This window comes from Euwallacea fornicatus, chromosome 1, assembly GCF_040115645.1.
Source record: "Euwallacea fornicatus isolate EFF26 chromosome 1, ASM4011564v1, whole genome shotgun sequence".
Classification (NCBI taxonomy): Eukaryota; Metazoa; Arthropoda; class Insecta; order Coleoptera; family Curculionidae; genus Euwallacea; species Euwallacea fornicatus.
In genome coordinates, this window is record NC_089541.1 from 2,060,254 (window position 1) to 2,086,357 (window position 26,104).

At 33.7% G+C, this 26,104-nt stretch overlaps 2 protein-coding genes across 4 annotated transcripts; both read right to left on the reverse strand.

Moving 5' to 3' along the window:
- Nucleotides 1–1,356: 1,356 nt before the first annotated feature.
- On the reverse strand, nt 1,357–13,893 carry LOC136350729 (protein toll-like). 3 transcript variants are annotated; one of them, XM_066302753.1, is made up of 7 exons: nt 13,612–13,893; nt 10,573–12,114; nt 10,182–10,412; nt 8,059–9,334; nt 7,500–8,009; nt 4,265–4,432; nt 1,357–4,208 (listed from the first exon to the last, which is right to left on the reverse strand). In XM_066302753.1, the coding sequence occupies exons 3-7, from the start codon at nt 10,202–10,204 to the stop codon at nt 3,408–3,410; spliced, it is 2,778 nt and encodes a 925-aa protein (XP_066158850.1). In that variant the 5' UTR covers nt 10,205–10,412; nt 10,573–12,114; nt 13,612–13,893; the 3' UTR covers nt 1,357–3,407. The 3 variants fall into 3 exon arrangements, with proteins under 3 accessions (XP_066158850.1, XP_066158859.1, XP_066158868.1); XM_066302762.1 differs by lacking the exon at nt 13,612–13,893 and having other exon boundaries at nt 10,573–11,897; nt 11,946–13,579; XM_066302771.1 differs by lacking the exon at nt 13,612–13,893 and having other exon boundaries at nt 1,357–3,461; nt 3,516–4,208; nt 10,573–13,579.
- A 1,906-nt stretch (nt 13,894–15,799) lies between these two features.
- Nucleotides 15,800–16,851, reverse strand: LOC136344033 (metaxin-1). Its single transcript, XM_066291100.1, has one exon. It carries the CDS (start codon nt 16,755–16,757, stop codon nt 15,870–15,872), a length of 888 nt encoding a protein of 295 aa, XP_066147197.1. The 5' UTR covers nt 16,758–16,851; the 3' UTR covers nt 15,800–15,869.
- Between the last annotated feature and the right edge of the window lie 9,253 nt (nt 16,852–26,104).

Below are 26,104 nucleotides of genomic sequence, written 5' to 3' on the forward strand. Positions count from 1 at the left end.
GTATTCCTTAATGCGCAACTTGTCAAATAAAGTATGTTTAAAACAGTTTGTAACTCATACATCGTACTCGTTTTTGCAAAAGGTATTTACAACATGGACCATCGTATGCCATTGCACTTACACCAGGATAAAGACCAGGATTTGCGTTATTTTTCTTTCGAAATTCACAAAAGTCAGTGCCGTAGCCTTTGATCGGCAGACTTGCAAAGAAAGCGTTTATAGTCATTCGAATAATCTAAAAACAGACACAAGGTTCTTTTTTAAATATTGGATTTCGTCAATGATTTCTACTTCTCTATTGTTTTTATAAGCGCTAAAAAGAGTAGGTTTTACTCTATCTTTCTCTAGAAGCTTTAGGAAATCAGAGCGGTAAAATTGAATAAAAACCAGTTGTTCGGCCCGATCTTAAAATCGTCATATTTTTCTTAAAAAATGATTTAGAAAAAAAAGTATTTAAAAATATATCTTGTATTAATGTGTACAATACGCCTCTGAAGTAGCTGCCTGTACTTTTGGATCATCCCATATTTTTGTAACAACTCCTCAGGGACTTTTGCTCCTAACATTTAAACGATAACACATAAGAAAAACAATCTTTGACAAAAATTGTGAATAAAAGCAGGATCTACATATTTTTTCCAAATTTAGATATGTTTCTGGAAAATATATCATCGATGGAGTCATAACTTCTTACTCCCACATTTTAGAACTGCACTTCTTTAGATCGATACGGAGATCATCCAACCCTATTGATGGCGCACAGTTTAAATTATTTATATTTCTTTTCGTTTTCATAAAATAGATATAGAAGGGTCGAGTATGAAACACTCTGTACCTAGCTTTCCATTTAATTATCTGAAATCAGACGTATTGGTCGTTTTGAAAAACAGTTTTTCCGTACCCCATTGTGTTATAAAGTGCTGAAATGCTTCGCGCCTTTCTCTAAAAATATAAAGAAATCTCCATAAGAAAGAAGCCGGCTCCGTTTTCTTTAAAGTGCAGCTGGAAAAAATGAGTTTAAGACTTTTTGAATATTCACACATACGCGTTTTGGAAATCTGTATTCCCATAATGTTTCCTCTCACGCCACTGCACTTTGAAAAAGCCAAATGAGCAATTTTTTTTTATTTCTCTGAGAAAATTTAAAATTGACAGTGGTGTTCCGGTGAGAGGCACACCTTCAGAAACGAATTCAATAATAATTATTCCAAACATATGTATAGCAAAGCGTCACTAATCCGGATTAATTAAAACCAGTTGGATCCGGATTTCGGAATCATTCGGATTTTGGAATCATTAAAATGATGTGTAATGAAAGGTAAAATGATGGCAACTTATGTGGTTTAAGCATTTGCAATAGATTTATTTAAAAATTTATATATTGACAACGTCTAAAAATTATTTTAAAAGTTTATAAATTTTTGTTTGGCGAACATATCCCTGTCTAGAATCCATTGATTGCATGCGAAGTATTTTAGACGTAGTGGTGCTGTCTATTTCGATGTTGTTTCCTCTTCTTATCGAATACACGTGGACGAACATTTAATAACCTCTTGATGCTTTATTTATAGTTATTTTTGGTTAATTATCTATGGAAACTTCATCGTCAGAATAACCGCTTCCGTTTTCGTCAACGTTACTCAATTGTAAATTGTTGTCATATCCAATGATTCATTCACGTATTTTTAATTTTTCTGGATTGTAATTGCCAGCGTTAATTTTCTGCAACATTTTTTTGATTTTAGCAAATTCCTCTGGATCGTCATTCCATTTTTTTAAGAGTTGCCAACGGAATATCGTCATCTGAATCTTCTTCGTTTTCATAATTTGATGTGGCCCATTAAGGGTTCGTCCATTGAATTACAAAATATTTTTTGCCAATATTTTCGTATCACCTCAGGTGATAGTTTGTTCCAGGAATCAGCCAAGAAAAATACTGTATCTTTCAAATTGACGTTCTTAAGTGTTTTTGAAATTTTATTTTCTTTTAAAGATTATACATGGGCCAAATTCATTGTATTTATAAATTAATCAATTTATAAATACGATGAAATTTACGAACCCCAGGGTTTTTTTTGGAATCTTACGATTCGTTTATTCTTTTTACGTCATTTTTTAAAAACTAAACGGATTTCATAGTATTATACGTCGATCTTTTGTGTTAGACAAATTATATACAGTGTAACCCATTCGTTTTGGGGTCAGTCTGTAAAAAGTTTATTGATTGTGCGATTTAGCCCGGATTTTTCTTTAATTATGGAGCTTGATAAACAGCACATTTTCAGCAAAAACGGCCTGGTTGACATAAAATTCACGGCCTACTATGACAGTTTCTAGGAGCAAAATTTTAATAAATCGCATTAGCGATGTTTTTAGAAAAAATCTTTGCACGTCACTGGGTTAACACCTCTCAAAACGGGCCTGTGTCAGAACTTTGTCGAAAAATGTAAAGTATTAACGATTTTGTGGAAGAATTGAAAATGAACGCGCAGTACTTAATTATTTTGAAAAATTCATAGTAGGCTATGGAGAACAAGTGAAGTGTTTAACTGTCAAACAAACGCAACAAACATCAACATCGATATTAGAACTTATTTGTACGTAGTAAAAACCAAATTATTAATCGTGATAATTACGGAAAATTTAAGTGTAAGAGAAAAAACAGAAATTGTCCGTTTTGTTGGCGACAACGTGTGGTCGGCAGCATGAACTGTGGCAGAACGCAGAATCCAACAGCAGACATCGAGATAGACCAGTAAGTCGAAGTATATTCTTGTGACCGAATGCTATAAAATCCGTTCAGATAAAAAAAAAAGTATAAAGCAAAGTATCACAGAATTGCGAAATATAATTCAATAACCCTGGGGCACGTAGATTTGATTTTATTTGTACATTTATTAGTTAATGAGAAAACTGAACAGAATTCAACCAAAAATCAAGAGAGTTAAAAGTTAGTTAACAGGTCGAAGAATTTATGAAAAGTATAAAATTTGAAAATTTTATCTGTTAACTTTTAACACTTTGTAACTCCTTTACCATCACCGAGATCGGACACCTGCTTGTATGAACATTTTTCTTTATTTTGTGCTAGAAAATACGGACCTCAACTAGTGCCGTGGAATTATAAAACTCCCTGTACATTAACTTACACAACTAATATTTCTTATTGCCTCGATAAAGCAAAAATATTTAAAAACTATATATAATTTTTTTAAAATTAATATTTAATTGTAAAACGAGATTGCTGGGGTAACTCGTAAATACATTTACTTAGAATAATTGCATTAGAAATTATATTAAAAAATAATATTAAAAAATAGGAACAAATTTGTTGAAATCACTCCATCAGTTCGATGCACAGTAGAGCTTCGCTTTTGCGTCGATTGTCATATTTCGTTAAAAAATTCTTACACTTCATGATTTAGTCCATTCTCTCCAATATCAACTGTACAAAATTCGCCCTTAAACAAAGAAGGGTCTAATATAAGAGAAGGCCTCCTGAGATGTTCATTTACTGGCACATCTTCCAAACACTGCAATTTTCCAGCTTTTTTACTGGAATGTGGCAGGGCATATCTGAGTTTCCTCCAAAAGTGTTTTTCTCCCCAACTGATATAAGTATTGCTGCTCAGGTAACTCTTGAGCTCACTCCCCACATTGTCCATATCCAATTCCCCATAAATGACCACAATCACCCTTGTTCTGCCCTCACGCAGGGCCTCAGTGTGAGCAGTGAGAAATTCCATTTTCCCCCAGTGGCTATCCAAAAAGCTGTTTGTAAGCACCACCAAAGTCCTTCTGGATTGACTAACACTCTTGAATATTTGCCTGGAAATAAATTCTCCGGGAGCCCAATCCCTTTCATGGATGCACACTTTATAACTCTTTTCTCCACTTTCCAACCCTGGCAGTAAATGATCTTTGACGAATTCCTCATCTTTCTGACAGTAGCTGATGAAAACATCATACTCTTTATCTCTATCCAGTTCTTCTTCAGTGATCCAAGAGAGGCACATATTTTTACTGAAGAGGTAGATTCTGATGTTCTCCTGATACCGGTAATAGAGAGCGAAAATTGAGGTTAAACAAAGGATTGCCCCCAGGAAGGGTGGTAGCATCAAGTTCAAATTGAGTGGTAACTCACAGACAGCTCTAGAGATCAGTTGAATATCATTATTGCCCTTGCAAACGATTTCGCTGGTATTTACCTGTAAATTTTAGGGAGAAGGTTACTTTCAAGCCTTGAATAAACAGAGTCAAATACCGTTTTGTGATTTTCAAGCAAAAACTCTTGCAGTTCCGCAGATATGCAGTTGCACTCCCAAGGGTTGCGTCCAAGATAGAGTTGGTGCAAAGTTTTAGAGTTGTCGAGAGATTGAATAAGGCTGGAAGAGCGTAAGCGCCTTATTTGGTTATTGCTGAGATCCAGGCTCTATTTAAATATGTAATATATTTATTATTGGTTGAGGATTCATCAAATGATTGTTGCTAAACCGAAATATGAATTAGTTTTGAAAACAAAGACGATAACGAAGATCTTGTATGAACTTTACAGGAAGATTTAGCGCTAGTGATAAATTACTAATTGGTACCAAATTTGACATATCGCGTAATATAAAGGATATTTGATATGAAAAAGTTGAGCTTTAACGTTAAGATGTGCTTTTAAGCAAAACTAGTTTTCCGGAACTTTGACGTTTTGAAGAACGAAATTACCCGAAGGCTACAAAGATAGCTAGAGTAGTGTATGGAAAAAATGTTCCTTGTGATCAACAGATTCATAATAAATATTCAATAATATATAGAGTGTATCATGAAAGAAAGTCGGGTTTCTAGTACTTAATAAGAGACATGTTAAAAATTCTGTTTGAGAAACATTGATATTTCTCGAAAACTAACAGAGGTGAACATAGAAATTTCTATAAATAAATTAACTGTGTTTAGAAGAGCAATAAAAAAATAAAAATTTATAGAAGGGGTTCTGTGTGAACCAGTTCGATTTTTGTGTACCAGGGACCTACAAGGTTAACCAACCATGACATTTATTAGATTTTTTTTTATTTCGCACTATCACAGCCCGATTAAATTTAGTTTCAGGTTAGAATCGACAATTTGAATTTAAGTAAAGTATTTTCAAAATGGCGGCACTCCCGATTATACCGGCAGTACGTATCAACTTCGTCATTTTAAATGGAACCCAATCTTTTTTGTAATTTTCGGATTTCTCGTTAAATTTTAAGGCCCGTCTACGTAAAATGCCTTATGGTTATAATTTACCGCTTCCGAGTTGTATTGGAAAATTTGAAAACTGACAGCTACGAGATCCCACGGAAATTGGTATTGTGCGCTAACCGCTGCGAATTTTAGAATCGATGTTCTGGGGGCTGTACGAGGACATAACAACATATTGCAATTTGACAAAAAGTCTTTCACAACCTTCGAAACATGCCATCGAAATTGCACGATTTCAAATCACAATAATCTGCTTATTTCAAATGGGACACCTTATATCTTAAAGGATATTCGAGTCTAGAATTTAATCCTGTCTCGATATTATTTTTAAGGTTTCCTGGACCGATTCTGAACAGGTTGTCCTATTTGAAATAAAAAAGCTATTGAGATTTGAAATCATGCAATTTCACAGGCACGTTTCGGGAGTTGTGAAAGACTTTTTGTCAAATTGAAATACGTCAAACTGTAGCTTATTAAGTCTTCTTTGAGGTCCAAAACACGAATACCAAATTTGGCACTGTTTAGCGCACAATGTCGATATTAATGAGATCTTGCAGTTATAAAAATTTTCAAATATTTTAGTATAACTCGGAAATGGTAAATTTTACACATAAAAAACTTTATATAAACTGTTTTAAAATTTAACAAAAAGGCCGAAAATTACGAAAAAAATAAAGGGGTCCATTTAAAACAACAAAGTTGGTAGTTACTTCCGATGTAACCGGAAGTGCTGCTATTTTGAAAATAATTTATTTGAACTCAAAATGGTCGATTCCAGTCTGCATCCAAATTTCATTAGGCTCTGATAGTGGAAAGTCAAAACTTTTCTAATGAACATTTTGCGTGACTAACCCCATAAAAATTTGTTTCCAGAAATATTGAAATTCACTAATTTTTATCACCAAAAATCGCAAAAAATTGTTTTATGCCACTGAATTTTTATAAAAGAGAACTTCTAACTGAACTCATCAATTTGAAAATTGTAACTAATGAATGACCATAGAGTGGCTTACTAGGAATGAAATTAATTAAACACGGTTTTCAGGATTATTTACAGTTTCCTATGAAAAATAACTAAATTTAAAAATATTTCTGTAACAACAATGAATTTTCGGATTTTACATTAGCAATAATAAATCAATTGTCTGCCGGTGTAAGGACCTTTACAGACTCGACGCGAAAGTTGCCCTTTGCTTGCTTTCTCTCGTCATTTACGTGAATTACTCAATTTTATCAATATTGTCTTTTACCACGTTATTATTAACCGGTAAAAATAAACTTTAACCACAATAAGAGATATTGCTGTTTTTTTTTGCACGAAACAGTGTCTGTGGAACTGCAAGCTCAGGGTCGTCCGAATGTAAGCATCCAGTCCGTGGTTAGTTTGACGGGCAATTTTTTAAATTTCAAATTCCAGTAAGTACCCTCGAAACATATAAACTGAAATGAATCGAAACACAAATCACGAAATCTTTATCAGATCAAAAAAAAATCTACGCCACTGAATTTTTATAAAAGTTTATCTTTAAGTGAATCACTCAATTCGGATAATGTGAATTAACTAACGAGGCAGTGGCGTACAAAGGATGATACCGAAATGAAAAAAACTATTTAACGCCACCGTATTTTTATAATGGACGACCTTCACTGAATTTCTCGATGGTGGTTTTGAGAAGTTCGTGTCTGTGACCACCATGTAGATATACAGTGTGTCCATATAACACCTCCTCGGATATCTATAAGTTTATGTCTGATTTCAGATAAAAATCAATTATGGGGATGTATATGGAGCCAATAGAGATAAATTTTGAAACGTCATAGTTTCGAGTCATTGCATCCTAGTGTAAAAAAAAAATCTGGGAATTAATACAGGATCCAAAAAGTATTTTATTTTGTGGAAAAATGCAGGTGATCCCATTAAAAAAAACACTTCTGATGTCCCGCCTTTTTGGGACACCCTATAGGATTGTCGCTAATTTCAAAATTTACCTTCATTAGCTTCGTAATTTGTTTTTTCATGAAATCGTGTCATGACTAAGAAATTCAAATGTTCGTCTAAAACAATTTTTTTTTCTGAGCGTTCCCTCGAAGGAACCGCATACTGCATATCTTTTGAGTGTTTGCGATGATTAATTTGAGATTAATTTGGTACTATTAAATCGTAGTTTATGATCTTAAGTATATGATTTTTAGAGATTTGTAGAAGGATCAAAATTTTTTTGTGGAAAATATAAAATAATAACAATTTTTAGGTGTTAAAAGCTTACCTTTATATTAGGAGAAATCGAATCAATGTCAGTCAACCGATTTCCCGACAAGTTCAATTTTACCCCAAATTCCTTCTTTACGAAATTGCAGAAATTGGCTTTATAAGATTGCTCTAGAGAATTACTCAACAACTTTGGATCTATCAGCTTCAAAAACGTGTGATCTTTCATGGAAAATGAAGTTAGATTTCTTGAGGAACAATCTACAGAAAGTTCTCCTTTCCTCTCATTATAAGAACAATTGCAGGTTTTGGGGCAATTTTCCCATACTGGACAATCAATCGCAACTTTAAACTTTGGATCGATGTTACTTAAAATAGCTGAATTCATTGTTTTATTAACGTAACGATATAAGTCGATGTTGGAACAGTCGTTTGCAATTGGATTACTCTTCAAGTTTACGTGTACTTTCCTTAGAGAGTCTTCAGAGATTTCCGAGAAATCAATTTTCTTTATCTTATTATAACTTAAGTCAATCTCCAGGATCCTCGAATCAACAATGGACTTCAGCTAAAAATACTTAATTACCTTAAAATCAACACAATCATCAACAGCCTACCTTTAGCGCTTTGATACTGTTGCTTGATAAGGTCAGTTTACGAATTTCCAGCCGTAATATATCTGGAAACTCAGTTATTGCGTTGTTACTGAGGTCTAAGTCAGTCTCATTGGTGAGATCCTGGAACAAGCTCATGTTAACAGCCCTAAGGACATTCGAGCCCAAATTGATAACTTTGAGCTTGGGCAGATGCGAAAAAATACCCTCTGGAAGGCCTCTGGAAGAAAAGTTTCCAACTCCAGACATGTTAAGTTCACTCAAGAGTTTTGAGTGCTTAAACAGACCTTCTGGAAATGAGGTCAACTTGAGGTGTTGCAAATTTAAGCCTTTCAATTGTGGGGAAGCCCAGAATAAAGTTTCAGGGAGGCTTTTCAAAGGGTTGTCGTTAAGCCCGATAAATTCAAGGGCGGGATTTTGATTAAATATATCCTTTTCGAGGAAGGCGATATTGTTCGAAGCCAATCCAATCGCAGTCAGAACCTTGAGCTCTGAGAATGAGTCACTTGCCACTTTTTCAATACGATTGTTATCCAGATTTAAGGTTTTAAGGGATTTTAATCCTTTAAATGTTGTCCTGTTCAGTGAAGTAATTTTGTTATTCTGTATATACAACCTAGAAAGAGACGAGAGATTCCTGAAGCACCCTTCAGGGATTAGATTTATGGAATTATCCATCAGAACTAATTTCTCTAAATTGGGAACGTCGTCGAAATGCATGGTAGTTTCGTTAAAATTCACAGAATTCAGACTTAGATTCCGCAAATTAGGGGTGTTTCTCAAAAAATTCCTTTTAAAAATCAAAGTTATCGAGGAAATATACAAGGTTTCCAAATTTAGTTGACTGCCTAGCTGGAACTCGTCGAAGATCTCCATTTGAGGGGTCTCCACGTATTCCGTCCCAGTTAAAATTAAATGCCTCAATTCCCCCATATGCAACTTCTCAATAGCCCGTTTAGGGCTATCCTTAAAGCCACAATCTTCAATTGACATTTTTATGTATCTGGAAAGATTTAAATCCGGAACATCTTCCACGTATCGCAGATCAGATTGGTTCAGGCACCTTATGGTTATTTCTCCAGTTTTCTCGAATACCGAAAGGGCGATTTTCTTGTCATATTGATTAGGGCAGTATAGTAATATAGTGGAAGAGTCGATGCGGGTGCAACTATTGTGAGAGTTGATTTCAGAGCATGTGAGGCTATAGCATGTCTTCATTAATTCCACCAAAAAACTCATTATTACTATTAGTCGTAATATGAGATGCATTCTGGCTAACCTGCAAAAAAGAATTATATTAGAAGAGGCCCTGCAACACAAGGGTAAACTTACAATTGTAGATTGTAATGTACAGTTATTGCAATTTTAAGTTGAAAGTATAATTTTAATCAAATAACATTTTCAATCTATTAAAAGTATTTAAAACCTTGAACGTTTAGGGAATCTTGATTCAATGGTGAAGGATGTGTTTAGAAAGAATTCCCAATAAGCTCTTTTAGTTAACACGAAATTAAAATGACCCCATGGCGCACATAACTAATAAGCTTTCACTACACAACATCATAGAATCAATATCCTCATTTTCATGACTAATACTGACAGGTACCCATCATTGTTGACTTTCAAATTCTTTATTTAATAACAATCCTAGTATTAAAATTTGCATGCATTTTATGCAACTTTAAAAATCAATTGATTAAAATAGAAATGTATCTAAAAACTTGATTTAACCGAACGTCAATAATTAGAAATTCTTTCAAAGATACTTTCTCTCATCGTGATTTTCTTTCGGTTTTTAATAACTAAATCGCCACATCGTTATTCGAAGAAATTATTGACTTAAGTACTCATTTCAGTGTAAGTGGTTACCCATGGTGTGAGCTTATTAACAACACGGCTTAGAACCGGCACACATGTCCATCGAGCGATGTATTGTTTTAACACAAGAATTGTTAAATTAGAGAAGCAACAGTAATAAAATGATCATAGTTGAAGAACCAAATTAATAATTTTAGTTGAGAATTTTGAATCACTAAGGATTTTCTAATCTGTCTTGTGTCGAACCTTCTAATCTGCTTCCAATAAACTAAAGGTGCCCCTATAAACGCCAAATTGTCTCTACTTACTCTATAACTGGAACTTCCTCCATTAAGGCCACACTTTTCCATCTGCTATCTGGAGCAGGTCTCGTAGGTAAAAATTAGCACACGCGGCCAAAACACTCGCATACCCACACATTTCAAAACCATTAATAGTTCCATCAATTTGATGGGCTTTGATGGGCAAAAACTTTAGCGTATCTCGCTTTAGGCATCGAGGCGAAAGTATAGTGGATAATGCGGTTATTTTTAGACAAACTAAAGACAAAAAAATGTTCTTAATTTACTTTATTATGGAATTGAATCTTCCGTTAACACGGTCTTCACTAAACTAGTCTGTAAAAGGTATTTCGTTGGATATTTGAATGGGAGATTGTGAGAATTCGGACCACTAGAAGGCCGCTTTTGGACATCTTACCTGAATGGGGAAGAGCATTAGAGTGGTTTTGAAGGGATGATACTGAAAACTAATTCGCAATTTTCCTAAATAATTATTTATTTGCTGACAACTGCAAAAAATTGGTTCTAATTATAAAGAAGATGTTGATATGAAAGTATTGCGATCACATTTAAATATCATATAATTATCAGCAGTCAAATTAACCTTGTTCAACACATTTTAAGCTGTTTACAATGTGCAGAATTAATTATGTGTTATACGGCTTCAGTGAACTATGTTCAGCAAAACTTCGCAATAGCCTTCTCATGACTCAAGCACCCTGTAGAAAAGATAAAGCGAATCTGCAAGTTTTGCGTATGTCCCTAATATATATAATCCATCTAAAATATAAATTTTCGTGTTGTAAAGCCTCATGGCAAAAAAAAATGAATTCTAATTTTTTTCGAATAGATTTAAAATTGGCTTGTTACACTTACTGGTTCCTTGATAAAATATTGGCGAGCAAAAGCTGAACTTATTCTAATTTTTGTTACATTTAAGAAGTGGCGCATAAAGGGAACTTTTTGTCTGTTGATCGATTAAAGAGGAAAGTAATGAAGCACATTAGAATGGCGACTTCTGGTAGCTAAAATTGTTGCTGAATTCTATTGGGGCAAATCATCAAATCCTAATGAAGCAGTTTCATCGCTTATCTGTTTTTTCTCTAAGTCTTAAGTCGAACTCCTCGTAAAAAGTACGAATTGCTAATTCGCCCCCTTTCTTCAACTCTCATGCCGAACCCATCAGGGAGAGTAAAATTTTGTGGAATCTCAGTCTATCTTTTCTGACTGTTTGATGAAGAAAGCCCTGCTACGGAAATATCGATGCGTAAACTTGTAAGGAATGTCCCCAATTAAAGGTAACGAAAACATTTATTCATTGTTTATGGTATGGAATAATTACTATAACTATTTTATCTAACTTGCTCCCACCTGAAAAAGATTAATCTGCAATAAACAGTTCTTATAAATATAAGTAGGAAACGCTAGAGACAATTTACTAAATTAAAATACGCCAATGAATTTATGATATTTAGAAATATATTTTTAACGTGCCAACATTACGACCACTATGTGTAATTAACTGTTTAGATTTAACTGATGCTTTGCCTGGATGTATTGACCATTACCGAATAAATAGTTTCACCTCTCGGGTTCACAGCTGTCAGTGATCGGAAATAGAGCTGCAGAGTAGCGTAAAGACCGAACATGCCTCTCTCATCACACTTTTGGAAACTCTTCTTCACCTTCTGGTTCATTGGGTTCAATACTTGCCAAAGACCCTCCAGAGGTCTCCAAACAGCCCTAAAAGTTGCCTTCTTATTCAATTTTTGCGGACTAATCTAATCCGACCTTTTTTATCTGAGATTATTTCAGCTACATTCACTGATGTGACCAATTCCCGAACTAGTAGTTTTATTCTCCGATCCACAGTCTTCAATTATCGGAGGAACAGCTGTAGAAGTGGGCAAAAGCCGCACATAATCCTCCCATGGCACCTCTGGAAAGTCTACTTCATCTCCTGGTTCATAATATTCAATATTTGCCAAAGGCTTTCTAGAGTTCTCTGGGCAAGTTTAAAACTTTCTCTCATATAGATTTTATTACACATTTATGGTACATCGGCAATCTCATTTATATACGTAAGATATATGTAAGTCAATCTACTCGCTTAGTGTTACCGTTACTTATGTATTTACTTCGTCATTTAATCGTTTTTCGTAATGGGCTCTAAGTTAGCATAACTATCTTCATTTCAATAGAGTACGCAACTCTTCTCTTAGTTTACATTGAACGTTACGTAACGAGGTCTAATCAATCTGGTTAGTTTTGAGTACGTTCCCGATATTTATTTTTGAAAATATAAATTCTCGATAGGCGACCTTGCTCGGGTAAAAATATAAACGGCATGAAAGCTTTTTTAAATTGCATACAAGATTCTGCAGGATATGTATATACCGTGTTGTAATTTTAATAATTTAACACAGGGTGTAATATTTAAGTTGAGATATTCCAATATCTCGAATAATAAGGGCTCTAAGAAAAAAAGCCCATTATGAAAATTTAATTAGTCCGCGGGGGAAATACATTGATGTTCAAATTAGTGTCCCTCTACACCTTTCTGTGGGGGAGACGAGAGGCAACTTTGAATTCTTAAAAGGCATTTCTTACTTTTTATTGCAGATTGGAATTATACGGCTAAAAATACGTAGAATTTTTCTGGAATTTTTTTTCGATTCATGATGGATGGCACTGTAATCAACAAAATTTAATTTTCCTTTCGCTTAGGATTTATCAGAATGTTTGATATGTCGTGCATCCCAGAATTACAAAACACAATTGCAACTTTATTCTAATAATGATATTGTTCTAATGCTTATCTAGAGAAATTGTACCCTTTTTCACTCTGGGGATGTGAAAGCGAGAATGTTTTTTGGGCTCTTTACCACCCAGTAAGTAAGTAATGAGAAATATTTTTCCTTCTTTTCAAACCCAGCGTAAGTCTCTATACGATAATGTATTTACATAGTCTTGGAGAATTTGTGTTATATAAAATTCTGATGATCCTGGTCCTGCGTCGGTACCCCCTAGAGTTTAAACTACAGCAAAAGAACTTTTATGGTTCTGACATATGAATCACAGTTCAATGTATTTTAAAATTTTATTTAAATTTAAGGTAGGGAAAGAGCTTAATGAACAAGATGCACTTATCTATCCGCAGAAAGGGGTTTTAGTTAGTGTGTGCAAAAATAGATGAGTTTTCCATCCATTTATTATGTATATTGACTTTGATTCACATTTCAAAACCAAATCTAATTTTTACTAAAGTCCTTCATTTATCTATTTGACTCTATGGAAAATTATGTTCAGTTTCATTCTCTATGTGTAATAAATATGCATTTTGTAATTGCACTTATTTTAGCGTTAATGCCACAAGTTCCATAATTAAATTATTTCCCTCAGAAAATATATCTTCCATTCAATTACTAGAAGTAAGTTTACTAATTTAAATCCATACCTTCTCATAAAGTTTTCTTTTCAAGCATCATGTGGTTTCACATTTAGGTCCCATTAATATACAAAACCTCGAAGCACGCGACCGTAATTACACTCATACACAATTCATGGGTATAAATGCAGTTTTGCTGTAACTTATTTGTTATTGACTGACAATTACTAGCTAATGAACTCTCACATAGAATAAATTATTGTTCTGCCACTATTGTTGTAGTGTCTGCCCCACTATACTTCCCACTGAAGGGGGAAATTATTTATTTAGAGGGAAAAATTGATAATTCCAATATTTATAACCCAAAATTTTGGATCAGGTTGTTAAAAAAATGAGTACAATATTAAAAGTTTCGGTTTTCTAATAAATATACTGCGTGAAATAGAAAAGAAAACCCTCCGTAAAAATGGTGCTACTTAAATAATATTTGGTATGCATGTTCATTACGCTTGTTAAAAACAAAACAAAAATTAATAATTTGTCGATCTTTCACGGTGTCTTATATATTCCTGTACACCTCTAGGCGTGCATCTAATGAAGTGATTGATGTTCTTTTAGGGGATCTCATTTCAGGCTGACTGGAAAGCATGATATAACGGCGTTAAGCTTTGTGTGGAGTGGGGTAAATTATGCAACCTTCTACCTATAATATCCCATGAATGTTCAATCGGTGAGAGGTCTGGAGATCGAGGTGCCCAAGGTAGCAAATTGATTTAATTTTGTTGAAAGAAGTCCATGGTCACTCTAGTCACATGTGGTCGTGCATTGTCTTGCTGGAAAATTGGAATAATGAGTTGCCAGATAAGGCACGAGATGAGGGTTCCAGAGCTTCTTCAAAGTATCGTTGAGCTATCATACTGCTTCTAATGAAAATAAAGATGACCCGCTATCATATGCAATAGCACTTCAAAGCATTAACTCAACAGTCTAATGAACTAACCTCCATATCGTTTCCCGTCTACTTCTCTATTCGACCTCTTTTAAACTCGCTCAATTGATGAAAATTTCACTTCATTTTGCGTCTAGCAATATTTAATTAATTTAAAAGCATTTTCTAATTACACTATATACCGATAAATAATATTTTGCAGTCTTTTTGTTGATATTTTATTGTAATTTTTACAATAAAAAAAACAAAAATTCCCGATAACTCGCAAATACATTGATAAATGTATTTGAAAATTTAATCGTTTTTTGTGTTCCCATATACAAACACGGATATCAAAAATTATTTAAATAAAAACATTTTAACGGAGTGTTCTCTTTTCTTTGTCTCGTAGTATATGTAAATAGTCGAAAAGTTTGATTTTTTAATTTGAATCATTAATATTAATTTGAACTTCAGCTTAAATCTGATTAATTGGTGACCCATCCAGATGCCATATATCACTGCCTTCCAGACAGTCTTTCACACGACTCATTAATGTCAAGGGATGTACTCTATCTTTATTCGTTTGTAAGCTATCTTATTACACGTGTCCGTTAACTGTCGCATTTTCCATCGCCCGTAAACAGATAAAGATCATAGAGCCGGGTATGAGGCCCCAAATCCATTTAATACACCTTCCGAGGCCCTAATCCGACTTTAATCTCTCAAATTAGTAAGGTCGCAAATCCTGTTAAAGGTGGAAGGGAAATGGAAACTGGCCGAGTTTGATAGGAGAAAAATGGACCTTAAATAGTGTCATTGAAAGAGCATTCGAAATCCTCCCTTAAAACGCCCTTTGAAGTTACGCGTTTCACAATTTCTTGGCCTTTTCGAGTTTCCGTTACTCCTCCAGGCTATTTCCTCTTGCACTGTGCAGCTACTGACGACAAAGAAACTGTCTCGTTTGTATGCGGGGCCAATAAATCGCATTATGAAAATGGTCGGCGACGAAGTGGCTCTTGTACATGTTTCAGTTTGGATTTTTATTGATTAAAAAGGGAAAATTCGAAAAGAAGAATATTTATAAGACCTTGAGTTTGATATCAGTGGAAAAGACTGGAAGAGGTGTCAATGAGCAACCAAATAGATGTAACATCAAATTTCATTTTCTTTCAGTTTTTAAAATGATTTAATTACGGAACTTTATCAAATCTTATTTGTTGGCAAGAAACTTGTACAGCAAAGTATTGCTTCCTCATTAGATGCATCTAATTTGTACTAATGAACTTTTCTCTTTTTCAAAGGTTTAAATACAACAATACAACTGCATTTTACTTATATTTTTAATAAATGCTGTTTCATGCATACATTCAACAAATTTAGAATGTCAAAAACCTTTCTAATACAATTTCGTCGATATAAATCCTTTGCTTATAGCAAAACCAAACATAAGAGTAACAGCACTAATTGTCAGTATAGAAATGGCAACATAAGAAACATCATCATCACTCGTCTTGGCTTTGTCTTCATTTCTAATATATTTCGGCTCTTTGGGCAGATCAGGCAGATATTTAACATCAATCCTCTTGATATAATTCACCAAATTGGGCCACAAAGTCACCAGGCTGTTAATACTGTTTGAGGGAAATGGAAGTTTCAGTAATGGGGCTAAGTAGCTATAAACAATTATGTCTAGGGATGTAGGGTTATCTCCATAAAAATAGTTTAAGTTGCTTAACCGAGCTGATAGTGATGTTAAGCATTCAGTGACTAACATTGTAATGTTATCTTTTGCAGTTTCCAAGGAACAATCACAGGGGTATTGGCTTTCAATTAAATCTAAGGCATTGTCTTTCAACCGTTTAATGTGAATGTTGTTGAAAGGGAACGGCAGGGCTTTCGCATACCACAATTGAGTAAATTCTTCACAGTTTCTTTGGTCCAGCCAAAACACATACTCCAAGGCAGGTCTCAGTTTTGCTTGCACTAAGGTCTTCAATGCCAAAGACTCACTCTGCTGCTTTGGCGATAAGTTCACATCTAAGTTATAATTTAAGGTGTTTAGATATAAGACACTCTCGTGGAATGACTTAAGGCACACATTTTTGTGCACAAAATAGGAACCACTGTGAAATATACACACTTTTAAGTTGTTGAAAGTTATAATTTGAAGTGGTATTTTGGCAATTGAGAAGAAAAGGAGGGTTTTCGTACATTCTACATCTAAGGAGGGCAAGCCGTAGTCTCCATCGTATATATATAAAGTGAATTTATCGTTGGCGATCATGATTAGAGGGGTTTTCAGTGATTTTGGTTCAGTATTTCTTGTAATTGTTATTGTATATTTTTTAGGTTAGATCGGTTCACATTCATTTTGAGGTTAGCAACGTTGTCAGATCGAGGGAGGAAGTAGATTTCGTAGGTCAAATTAGTCGAGATTTAGGGACAAGTATATAGTAATATATACAGATAATAATTATTTTCTATTATCTTAATTTTGTTGCTATTGTTGCATTGCGATTTTTAATGCTTTTATTTTATTGTTTTACACTTTGATCACAAAATGTTTCTTATAAATTCATTACTCTGATGTGATGTAACAATATGAGAACGCAATCATGTCCAAACTCCACTAAAGGTTAAGCGCTATTTATTCATAACTAATTTTTGAATTTTTCTTAATACCTTTTCTCATGTTGTCATTAGAGATATTTAGCTTCTTAGCAAAGTTTCTGTATTATTTTTATTAAAAATCCTTAAGTTATGAATCTGTAGTTCAGCACTTCAAGCGATTGTTTTATCGTATTTGAATGGGTCCAACTCTGAGCGCAAAACGTATTCTATCATTCTGATATCGATTTGTATTATCGAAAATGGAATTAGACTAGAGATGGGCAAGGGGAACCGATGGATCTCAAGGAAGTTCTGAAGAGTGTTTTTTTTTCTAATTTTAACATACATATGTATGTTTATTAGTTGTTTTCTATTCTTTAGAAGGTATATTTGATCAAGTGAAAAAAAGTTAGGGATTTGAAATAAAAACGTTATTGTCTCAATAAAACAAGTCTTCCATACTACCATGGCATTTTTATTTCGCCTTATAAAGGTACCTAATTCTCCCAAACATAATTATGCAAATATTAATTAACAACGGAATTACATTTCTGATTATTACCTTTGTGTAAGTATGGCTCCATTAATATTAAATCAGTGCTGAAAGCACAGTCGAAATGAACAGTTTTGTTGGCGATAATGGGGTGCAAAACTCAATTATACGAAATGTTCCATCCACTTGTAATTGATCCTAATAAATTAAAATTTCAACTTCCAGTTTTCCTATTCATACGGGATGCTCATTAGCGTGAATATGTAATTTTATTACTCTCAGGTCCAAGTCGGACCAGGTACCTATTAATTAAGGATTAAATTAGCACACCCTATATGAGAAAGACCGCGGCGCAAATTTGCTACATAGATACAGGTCTAGAGCAAAATAATATAATACAGGGAATGGTAAAATTCTAGTCTCTTTTGCTATAATAAAACTGTAGATTTTTAGGTCCCTTGAGGGCGTCTAGACGAAAAGGGAATCAACGTTACTATGCTCTCGTTATGTATAGGGATAATTGGATTGTAATAATTTATAAAGCGGTCATCTATATGAAGTTGCGGTCGGGTCACACCAGCGCACCGGCTTTATTGTTTAATTAGTTTCGAGCTATATTAATTTAGTTTTTGGGACCTAATTAATTGCAAGTGAGATGAGGTTGTCCTGAAATTCAAATATGGGAAGATATCTGAAAACTGGAGTGTAACAAAGGTACTGCTGAATCCCATTTTCTAAAGACAACCCAGCGAATTAACTGAAACTTATAATTCCCACATTACTTAACGTTTAGCAGCCGGAACAAATAATAGTAAGGGATTAAAGTTTGATAAGTTTTCGGAGGACATAACTGCAGGTAAACTGGAAAAGCTATAAAATTCTTGTGATCCAGAGAATTAATATTGGGTTTCTTTTTTAAATCCGACAGATTTCTCAAAGATATTTTTTTCGTGGTAAAAGTTCTTTAACTTTAAAATTGAAATTTTTAAATTCAATCTAAATGAACAATTAAAAATAGCGTTACAGTACTTTTGTGAGCGTTTTCATTTTGAATTGTAGATTACCGCTTCCATAAAATTCAGTGTAAGCATGCGGGTAAATTATTGCCATTGTTTGGCAACGGCGGCACAAGAGCTTAATTGCACTTTCAGCAGTAAAAATTTATCTAATTTACAGATTTCAATTCATGATTAAATCCGAAGCTGAAAGGCGGGTTTCGAATTGTATTGTTAGCCATGAAGTTTATAATAAAGCTCGGCATAAAGCGGCTACTTTGCAAATAAGCTGGAAATGGATCGCTCTGCTGCACGCGACTTCATTTCAATATTCTGGATAATTCTTCCACAATTAATTGCCGTAAGAAGCAATTTCACCATATTTGCCAGGCGAATACAGAACATTATTTATCGGTAATAATCGAAAAAGGCCCATCAATCATATTTATTCAACGTCGGATGCCGAATTCAAATTTTGCCAAATATTTGCAAGCCCATAATAAAATTTTCCCTGAGCATTGCGTTTTTCCCACTTTAAACCCCCTGTCAAAATTAATTTATTTCTGGCAAAAGTGTGTCGCCCCATTTCCAAAGCTTTCGTGCTAAATACATTGCTTTCCATAGTTCAATGGAAAAGAATTTGAAATGGTTTCTTCGAGATATATTTTAATAGCAAATATCTGAAGACGGAGCTTTATTTCATCAACCCCATTAAAAACTCATCCTCCAGCCAAACTCGAACTCATCCAGCTTTACCTTTGAGAAAGCCGCATTAAGGTGCAGGCTTAAAACTGGATGTTAATTACCCTTTAAAGTATAATGCGAAGCACTAAAAAGCTCCTTTGTGAGGAGTATGCATTTATTGCATACACAGCTGACTGCCTAAGTGTAAAATCCTTTGAGGATAATTCCCCAAATAAACCTCTAAACGGTTGCTTTCAAAGCCAAAATGGCTTTGATTAAACATAAACACGTTTTCGACTAAACCGCCTGGAAAAAACAGTTAAGGCTTCATAATTTCGGATGTTAATACCCCCTTGATATAGGGACCTTATTAAAATCATAAGTCTAGAATGTTCTTTTTTTATTCGACAGCATGGCAGATTGTGTGTAGCATAAAAGCAAATATGCTTTGTTAAATTTCTTAAAAACATATGATATTCTTGATAGTTGTGAAGTCTCTAAAGCACATTAACGAATGTCTAAATATTTATTGAATTAAAGCTTTAGGTATAAATTCGATGCTTTTAAAAATTAAAGGAAAAAGCTTACATATTTTCCAAAAATTTCTGAAAGTCTATACTGTAGTTGATATTTAGAGAATTTTCTTGATTTTCAAACATTTTTCAAACTTGTGAAAATCAAGAAAAATTTGTAAATATCACCTAGATAAATTATATATAATTTTCAACCATCTGTGTGCTTTATAGAAGTTTTTTAAATATTTTGAGGGTCATTAAAAAGAAGGTGAATTGTAAAGTAACCTATAGATAATTTTCACCAATTCTGTATTCTATAATGCATTGTTTTGTTGTATACTTTAAAAGTTTCGTGAGAGTTTCAGGGAATTTCAAAAAAATGAAGAAATATTTATGAAAATACAAATTATCAATGCATTCTTTCAATATTTTGTTGGGTAACCTTTACTTTTAATAACTGCTTGGCATCTTTTGTTGATAGATTCTCTCAGTTTTTTAATAACGTCTTCCAATTTGTCACCCCAAGCTCGTAGTAAAGCAATGCTTCTTTATTTTAAAATTTTCCCACATTTTTACGTCTCATATCAGCTTCAAGTTGGTCCCACAAGTTCTCCCACGGAGTCAAGTCGGGGCTCTGCGCCGACCATTTTATTGCCTCAACTTGTTCAGCTTCCAAAAACTTCTTAATTAATTTGGCGGTATGCTTAGAATCATTGTCGGGCATAAATTTCCAAGTTAAAGGTAAGTTTACTTCAGTATATGGTAACATTGTATTCTGCAATATATCGAGGTACATATGCCGGCCCATGATCTCATTAATTTATACTAGTGGTTGTACTCCATACCCAGAAATACATCCCCAAACAAGGATGTTTCCTCCTCCGTGTTTTATTGTGGGTTTCATATATTTAGGGTTGAATCATTCATTTGCAGGATGCCGTACCCATTTAATGCCATTCGATCCAAATGGATTGTACAGAGTGCCCAGTTTTCCACATTTTTGCAAGTTATCTCAATTATTATTGCAGTTCTAGGGTTCGAATTTTCGTAAACCTGCTTCATTTTTTTTTTACAAAAGAAACGATGCCTCAAAGAGATTTGTCGTGGTCCTCTTGGTTTTTGAAATACAGGGCGAAGTTGAAAATTGTGCATTTTCAGTTACCTTTTGAAATTCAGTTATTTTATAAGTTGTCGACCAGGTAAAAACGAAATCTTGCTCAGTTTTTTAAGTAGAATCTAGTCACACACTCAGTTTTTTCCAAGTGTCCCAGTTTCTGAAAAAATTACCAAAGTTGAGATTTCTTAAATGGGACGCTCTGTATATTAATTGGTAGATACATTCTACTTACTAAAAGCTTTCCAGAAATATATAATAGTGACACTTCGATTCAAATCGGAGACTAGAATTAACATTTTTTTGAACAAGCTGTGCAGTGCCATCAAGAAGTGATATTATTTATTAAGAATGCACTATTGTCGATAAAATATATCTTAAACGTACTTGGTTGTTTGATTGTAAACTCTTTAAGATATTTAAAATGTAAATAGTAAAACGTTATTTCTTCTTATCGTGACGTCTATTAATTAAATAATTAAAAACATTTTTATCTGAGAAAAAATAATATACCTTATAGTTGGCCATGACTTCGGTGACGCGAGAAACAAATGCTTCACGTTGTTGTTGATCTCCTGTCAGAATTGTTTTAAAATAATATTATCGGAAAGTTAATGTTAATAATGTTTTAATATAGTTTAACGATGACTAAAAAATATGACAATTACGAAAAATATGACGTAGTGGTATGTTTTATACAAAGTTTCGGGGATCCTCAAAGCGTTGCCGATTTATATTTCAATTGGCAAGTATGCAAGAATACACTTTTCTATTTTTTATTTAAAATATTTACAATTATTCGATGTGCTTTTAAGTAGAATCTTAGATAGGCATGGACAATAATAAAGTCGTCTCTCATTATTTTGTAGTTATCCCGAAAGAAGTTGGCCATTTCCCGATAGATTTTCCATACTTAAAAAGAGTCTCTGTAATAGAAAACGGAGCCTTTACGAAGCCTCGACCCAAAACATACAACAAAGAAAATAAAAGAGTAGACGAGGTAAGCATTTTGGCATGGGCAGAAGCCATTCCTTTAACTTCTTGCAGAATAATAGAAAAAAAATTGGTATAAGTAAAACTCTTTTCTCGAAAAATTTTAAGGGGGCACAAATACCATCAAATGTTACACCCTCGGGATGCAAATCGGCGATTAACGTTTTGTGGTTCACATACAGAAGAGATTCGAGCTAATGCCAATTATTAACATTTTCTTTCCGATAATATTATTTTAAAACAATTCTGACAGAAGATAAACAACAACGTGAAGCTTTTGTTTCTTGCGTCACAGAAGTCATGGCCAACTATAAAGTATATTATTATTTCTTAGATAAAAATGTTTTTAATTATTTCATTAATAGACGCCGCAATAAAAAAAACCTTTTTGCTAGTTACATTTTAAATATCTTAAAAAGTTTACGATCAAACAACATAAGGTACGTTGAGAATATATTATTTCGACAATAGTCAATTTTTAATAAATAATATCACTTCTTGCTGGCAATCTATAGTTAGTTTGAAAAAAATTTAATTCTAGTCTTCGACTTGAATCAAAGTGCCGATTATTATATATTTCTGGAAAGCTCTTAGTGAGTAGAATGTAGCCACTAATTAACATACAGGCCGTCCTATATAAAAAATTTCAACTTTGGTAATTTTCTGAGAAACTGGGACACCTGAGAAAAAACTGAGTATGTGATTAGATTATGCTTAAAAAACTGCGCAAGATTCCGTTTTTACCTAGTCGACAACTTATAAAATAACTGAATTTTAACAGGTGTCTGAAAATGCACAATTTTCAATTTTGCCCTGTATTTCAAAAACCAACAGGACCATTACAAATCTGTTAGCGGCAACGTTTATTTTACAAAAAAGTGACGCGTGTTTGCGAAAACCCCAACTCTCGTACTTCAATAATAACGAAGATATCCTGCAAAATTATCGAAAACTGGACACCCTGTACTTACTTTCGTCTGAGTGCATTTTTCAAGTAGTCAAAGATGCAAGTCGAATGTTCCAAGGCCAATTTAAATTGATCTATCTATTTTTTTTTTAGATATGAAGGGTTTTTTGGTAGGCCTTCGAGCGTACAGTTTTTCTTGGCACAAGTCTCTTCTAATTGATCTAACAGGAATCGAAATCGATGGGTAATCTTTTTTAATATCTTCAGCACTTACAAATAGATTTTTTAAAGCGCATCTTCAAATTAACTTGTTTGTGGCTAAAATCGTTTTTCTGGGTCTTCCAGGTTTAAGAACATTAGCAAGAGTCCCTCGACTTTGTATCATTTGAATTTGCTTGGAAACAGCACATTTATGCAACTTTAAATCTTTAGCGATATTAACTTGTTTCACGCCAAAATAATATTTCTCAACTATAATTTGTTTAATTTGATCAGAATAATTCGTACCATGAGGCATTCTGGTGGCCCTTTTAAATATACTGCCAAAATCTGAATCTATTTAGGCGAGCAAAATTCATAGAGTGGTAACAATAAGAAAAAGTTACTTTTCGCTTAAAAATATGAACAATTTTTTTCCACTATTTATAAAGTCGTTAAATTTTGTTTATATGCTTTAAGAAAAGCGTTTAACGGTAAATACTTTTCTGAAATGAAATAAAGCTTATAACGCCTAATTATAAAATTTTGAACAGAATGTAAAAGTTTCTCCATTTTTGGCCGGTACTGTATATGCCGGGAGTATCATAACATATATTTTAAACACATGCTAAAATTTAGTTAAATACACTTCCATGCAAATGAGACTTAACATATTAAAAATCGGCAGTTGCACAACATTTGCACTTAATTTTTCTGCAACGTCAAAACTGGACGGAAACTTTTAGGTTTCATAAAAACCAAACATAAAACCTGCTTCTGATTGACTTGAGAATTAAGGTACAAAATTTTCAACGATATTTTTGTGAAAAAAGACAAATATATGGAAGTATCCTTCAAAACTACTGTAAAATCTGGACAGTTTTCAAAGTTCGAAAAAATTCCGTTTATTCATTCTTGCTTGAACTTGGAAATGAAAATGATTAACAAAAACTTTTTTAAAAGTAGGGAAAATCTTTTCGGAATTTTTTCGTAACGGTTGTTAGAGTGACACTTAAATGTGTCAGTGGGTTATAGCTATAATGTAATACAGGCTTACTTGGACCTAAACCTAAATTCATATTTAAAGCACCCCTCAAAAAGCCAAACTTGTGATTTTTGAACATTACAATAAAGCATGAATTATTATCAAAAAAAAGCAGTTATCCCGCAACAAAATCTTCCACCGCATCCATTACAACCGTAAATCAGATTTTTCGAGAATCCAAATATTGGGAAAAACTGACTGGCTGGCAAACAAAGGCACCGTTTGCGCCTAACTCCATATACATAGTACACGAAAAGCTCATTTGCAATAACGGTCTGGCAGGCAAATATTGATGGGGGATGCTTTTTAAATATGGAATATGTTCTGATGTTTGTGGGTCGTATACATTTATTAAAAAAGTCGACGATTTATTTTCCAAATTCCGTTGAGTATCATCGATCATAAATCGGTGACGTACACATACATGAAGAAAAGCTCAATTAAAGAATAATTTCAGGGATGTTTATTTTATGCATAATCCGAAGCTGCTTTGGAGTCGGTTTTCAAATCGCTCTCGGTATATTATTTAAGAACTGTTATAAATTTTAACCCCGAAACGAGGCCAGAATGGTCTCTCCGCACAAATTTTCGAACTTTTACAATTATGAGAAAAAGTTTTGCAGTTAGTGTTAAGCAAAAGTGTTAACCTTGCAAGAGTAAGCTCATTTACGTAACAGGCATGTTAAACATGTTTCCAACCCCCTTAAAGAAAGTAGAATAGTCCAGACTCCAGCTGCCCTCGCTGTTAAGTCACTAATACCCAGTGGCTTTACGTCGACTCCCTCTAATTTATAGATCATTACCCGAAACGAAATGCATTAGATCGGAGATCAGTCTGTCTTTACTCTTTAGTGACTCCGACAAACAATTTCCTCAAAGGGTGCTTTTCTATTTTCCGACTGATAACTTTGAGCGTATTCCGTAATTCTCGAGAGACCTCTCGCCCCCCAGCTTAGCTTGGATCGCAATAACTTTTAAAATAGTTTTCGTGTATGCATCTTCTGATTTCCATCAACGCTGAAATCCATTGATCTTTTCCATTAACGTTCCTTTTTCACATCTGATTCCCCTTTTCAGTTCGATGCTATTTTATGAAGCGGGGGTGGGAAATATTACTGAAATAAGGCTTTAGAGTAAATGGTAGTTTTCGATTGTATGTGCGTAGATATTCATTGGCATTCACTTATCAGGTTTTTTATGTCATTATTAAGTCCTGGCAAAATTAAAGTTTCTCTTTTAAATTCACATTTAGAACTTCTGATTGAGCTAGATACAAACTGCTGAATAAGCTGTAAGTTAAACGTTATGTATACGTTATAATTTCGTCCCTAGTACTATTGAAGATGGTCGCCTTATGAATTTTTATTTTCTGGCCGTTCAACTTTTACTAATCAATCAAAATAAAAAATCAATAGAGTTGACGTAATGTCTCAGTATGTTCATACATTTTATTTTGGCTAAATCCTTTTATTTGTATTACTTTCCTTCTTCATTTATTTGATTTTCGTGTAATTTATATATCGTTCAGAAACTTCCGAGGAAAAATCTCAAACTTTGCTTTTGTACAGTGATCTACAGAAGCATCCGACAACGCAGGATGTGTTTAGATGATTTTCTAAAATTTACCTGGTTGTTAGATATTTCGTTTTATCGAAATTACTATTATTTTCAACATTTCGGTCTGATATTCATTGCGAGCAACATTTCTGTTCTTGCCCTCATAGTGAGTGCGCGTAGTTAACCGCAGTGTATCCTCCGAACGGTGCCTGAAGAGTCGAATCTGAAGAACTGTTAAAATCATAAAAGAAATCTTCACCGATATTTTGAGCACTTTGTGAAATCCAGACGACTTGTTACGATTTTGCACCGATATGACACTTGTCCAGCCTTTTCGTTGGAGTTTGACACTAATGAATGAATTATTTATAAATTTTAATAAACGATGGACATTTTCAAAAATTTCCCGAAAATATTTTTCAAATATCTGAAAATGAAGGGAAACTTGACGAAACGAATTTAGTTCTGGACAATTTGAAACTGAAGTTAAATCTATTGTTTCATTAGATACAGAATATTT

Bases quoted from the DNA above. Each gene is read 5' to 3' on its own strand.
- LOC136350729 (XM_066302753.1), bottom strand. From the start codon at position 10,204: ATGGAGGAAGTTCCAGTTATAGA. The intron at 9,335-10,181 runs GTAAGTAGAGAC...TCTTTTTTGCAG, and splicing joins GAGGAAGTTCCAGTTATAGA to GTTAGCCAGAATGCATCTCA. The intron at 8,010-8,058 runs GTAGGCTGTTGA...AAGTATTTTTAG, and splicing joins ACAGTATCAAAGCGCTAAAG to CTGAAGTCCATTGTTGATTC.
- LOC136344033 (XM_066291100.1), bottom strand. From the start codon at position 16,757: ATGATCGCCAACGATAAATTCACTTTATATATATACGATGGAGACTAC.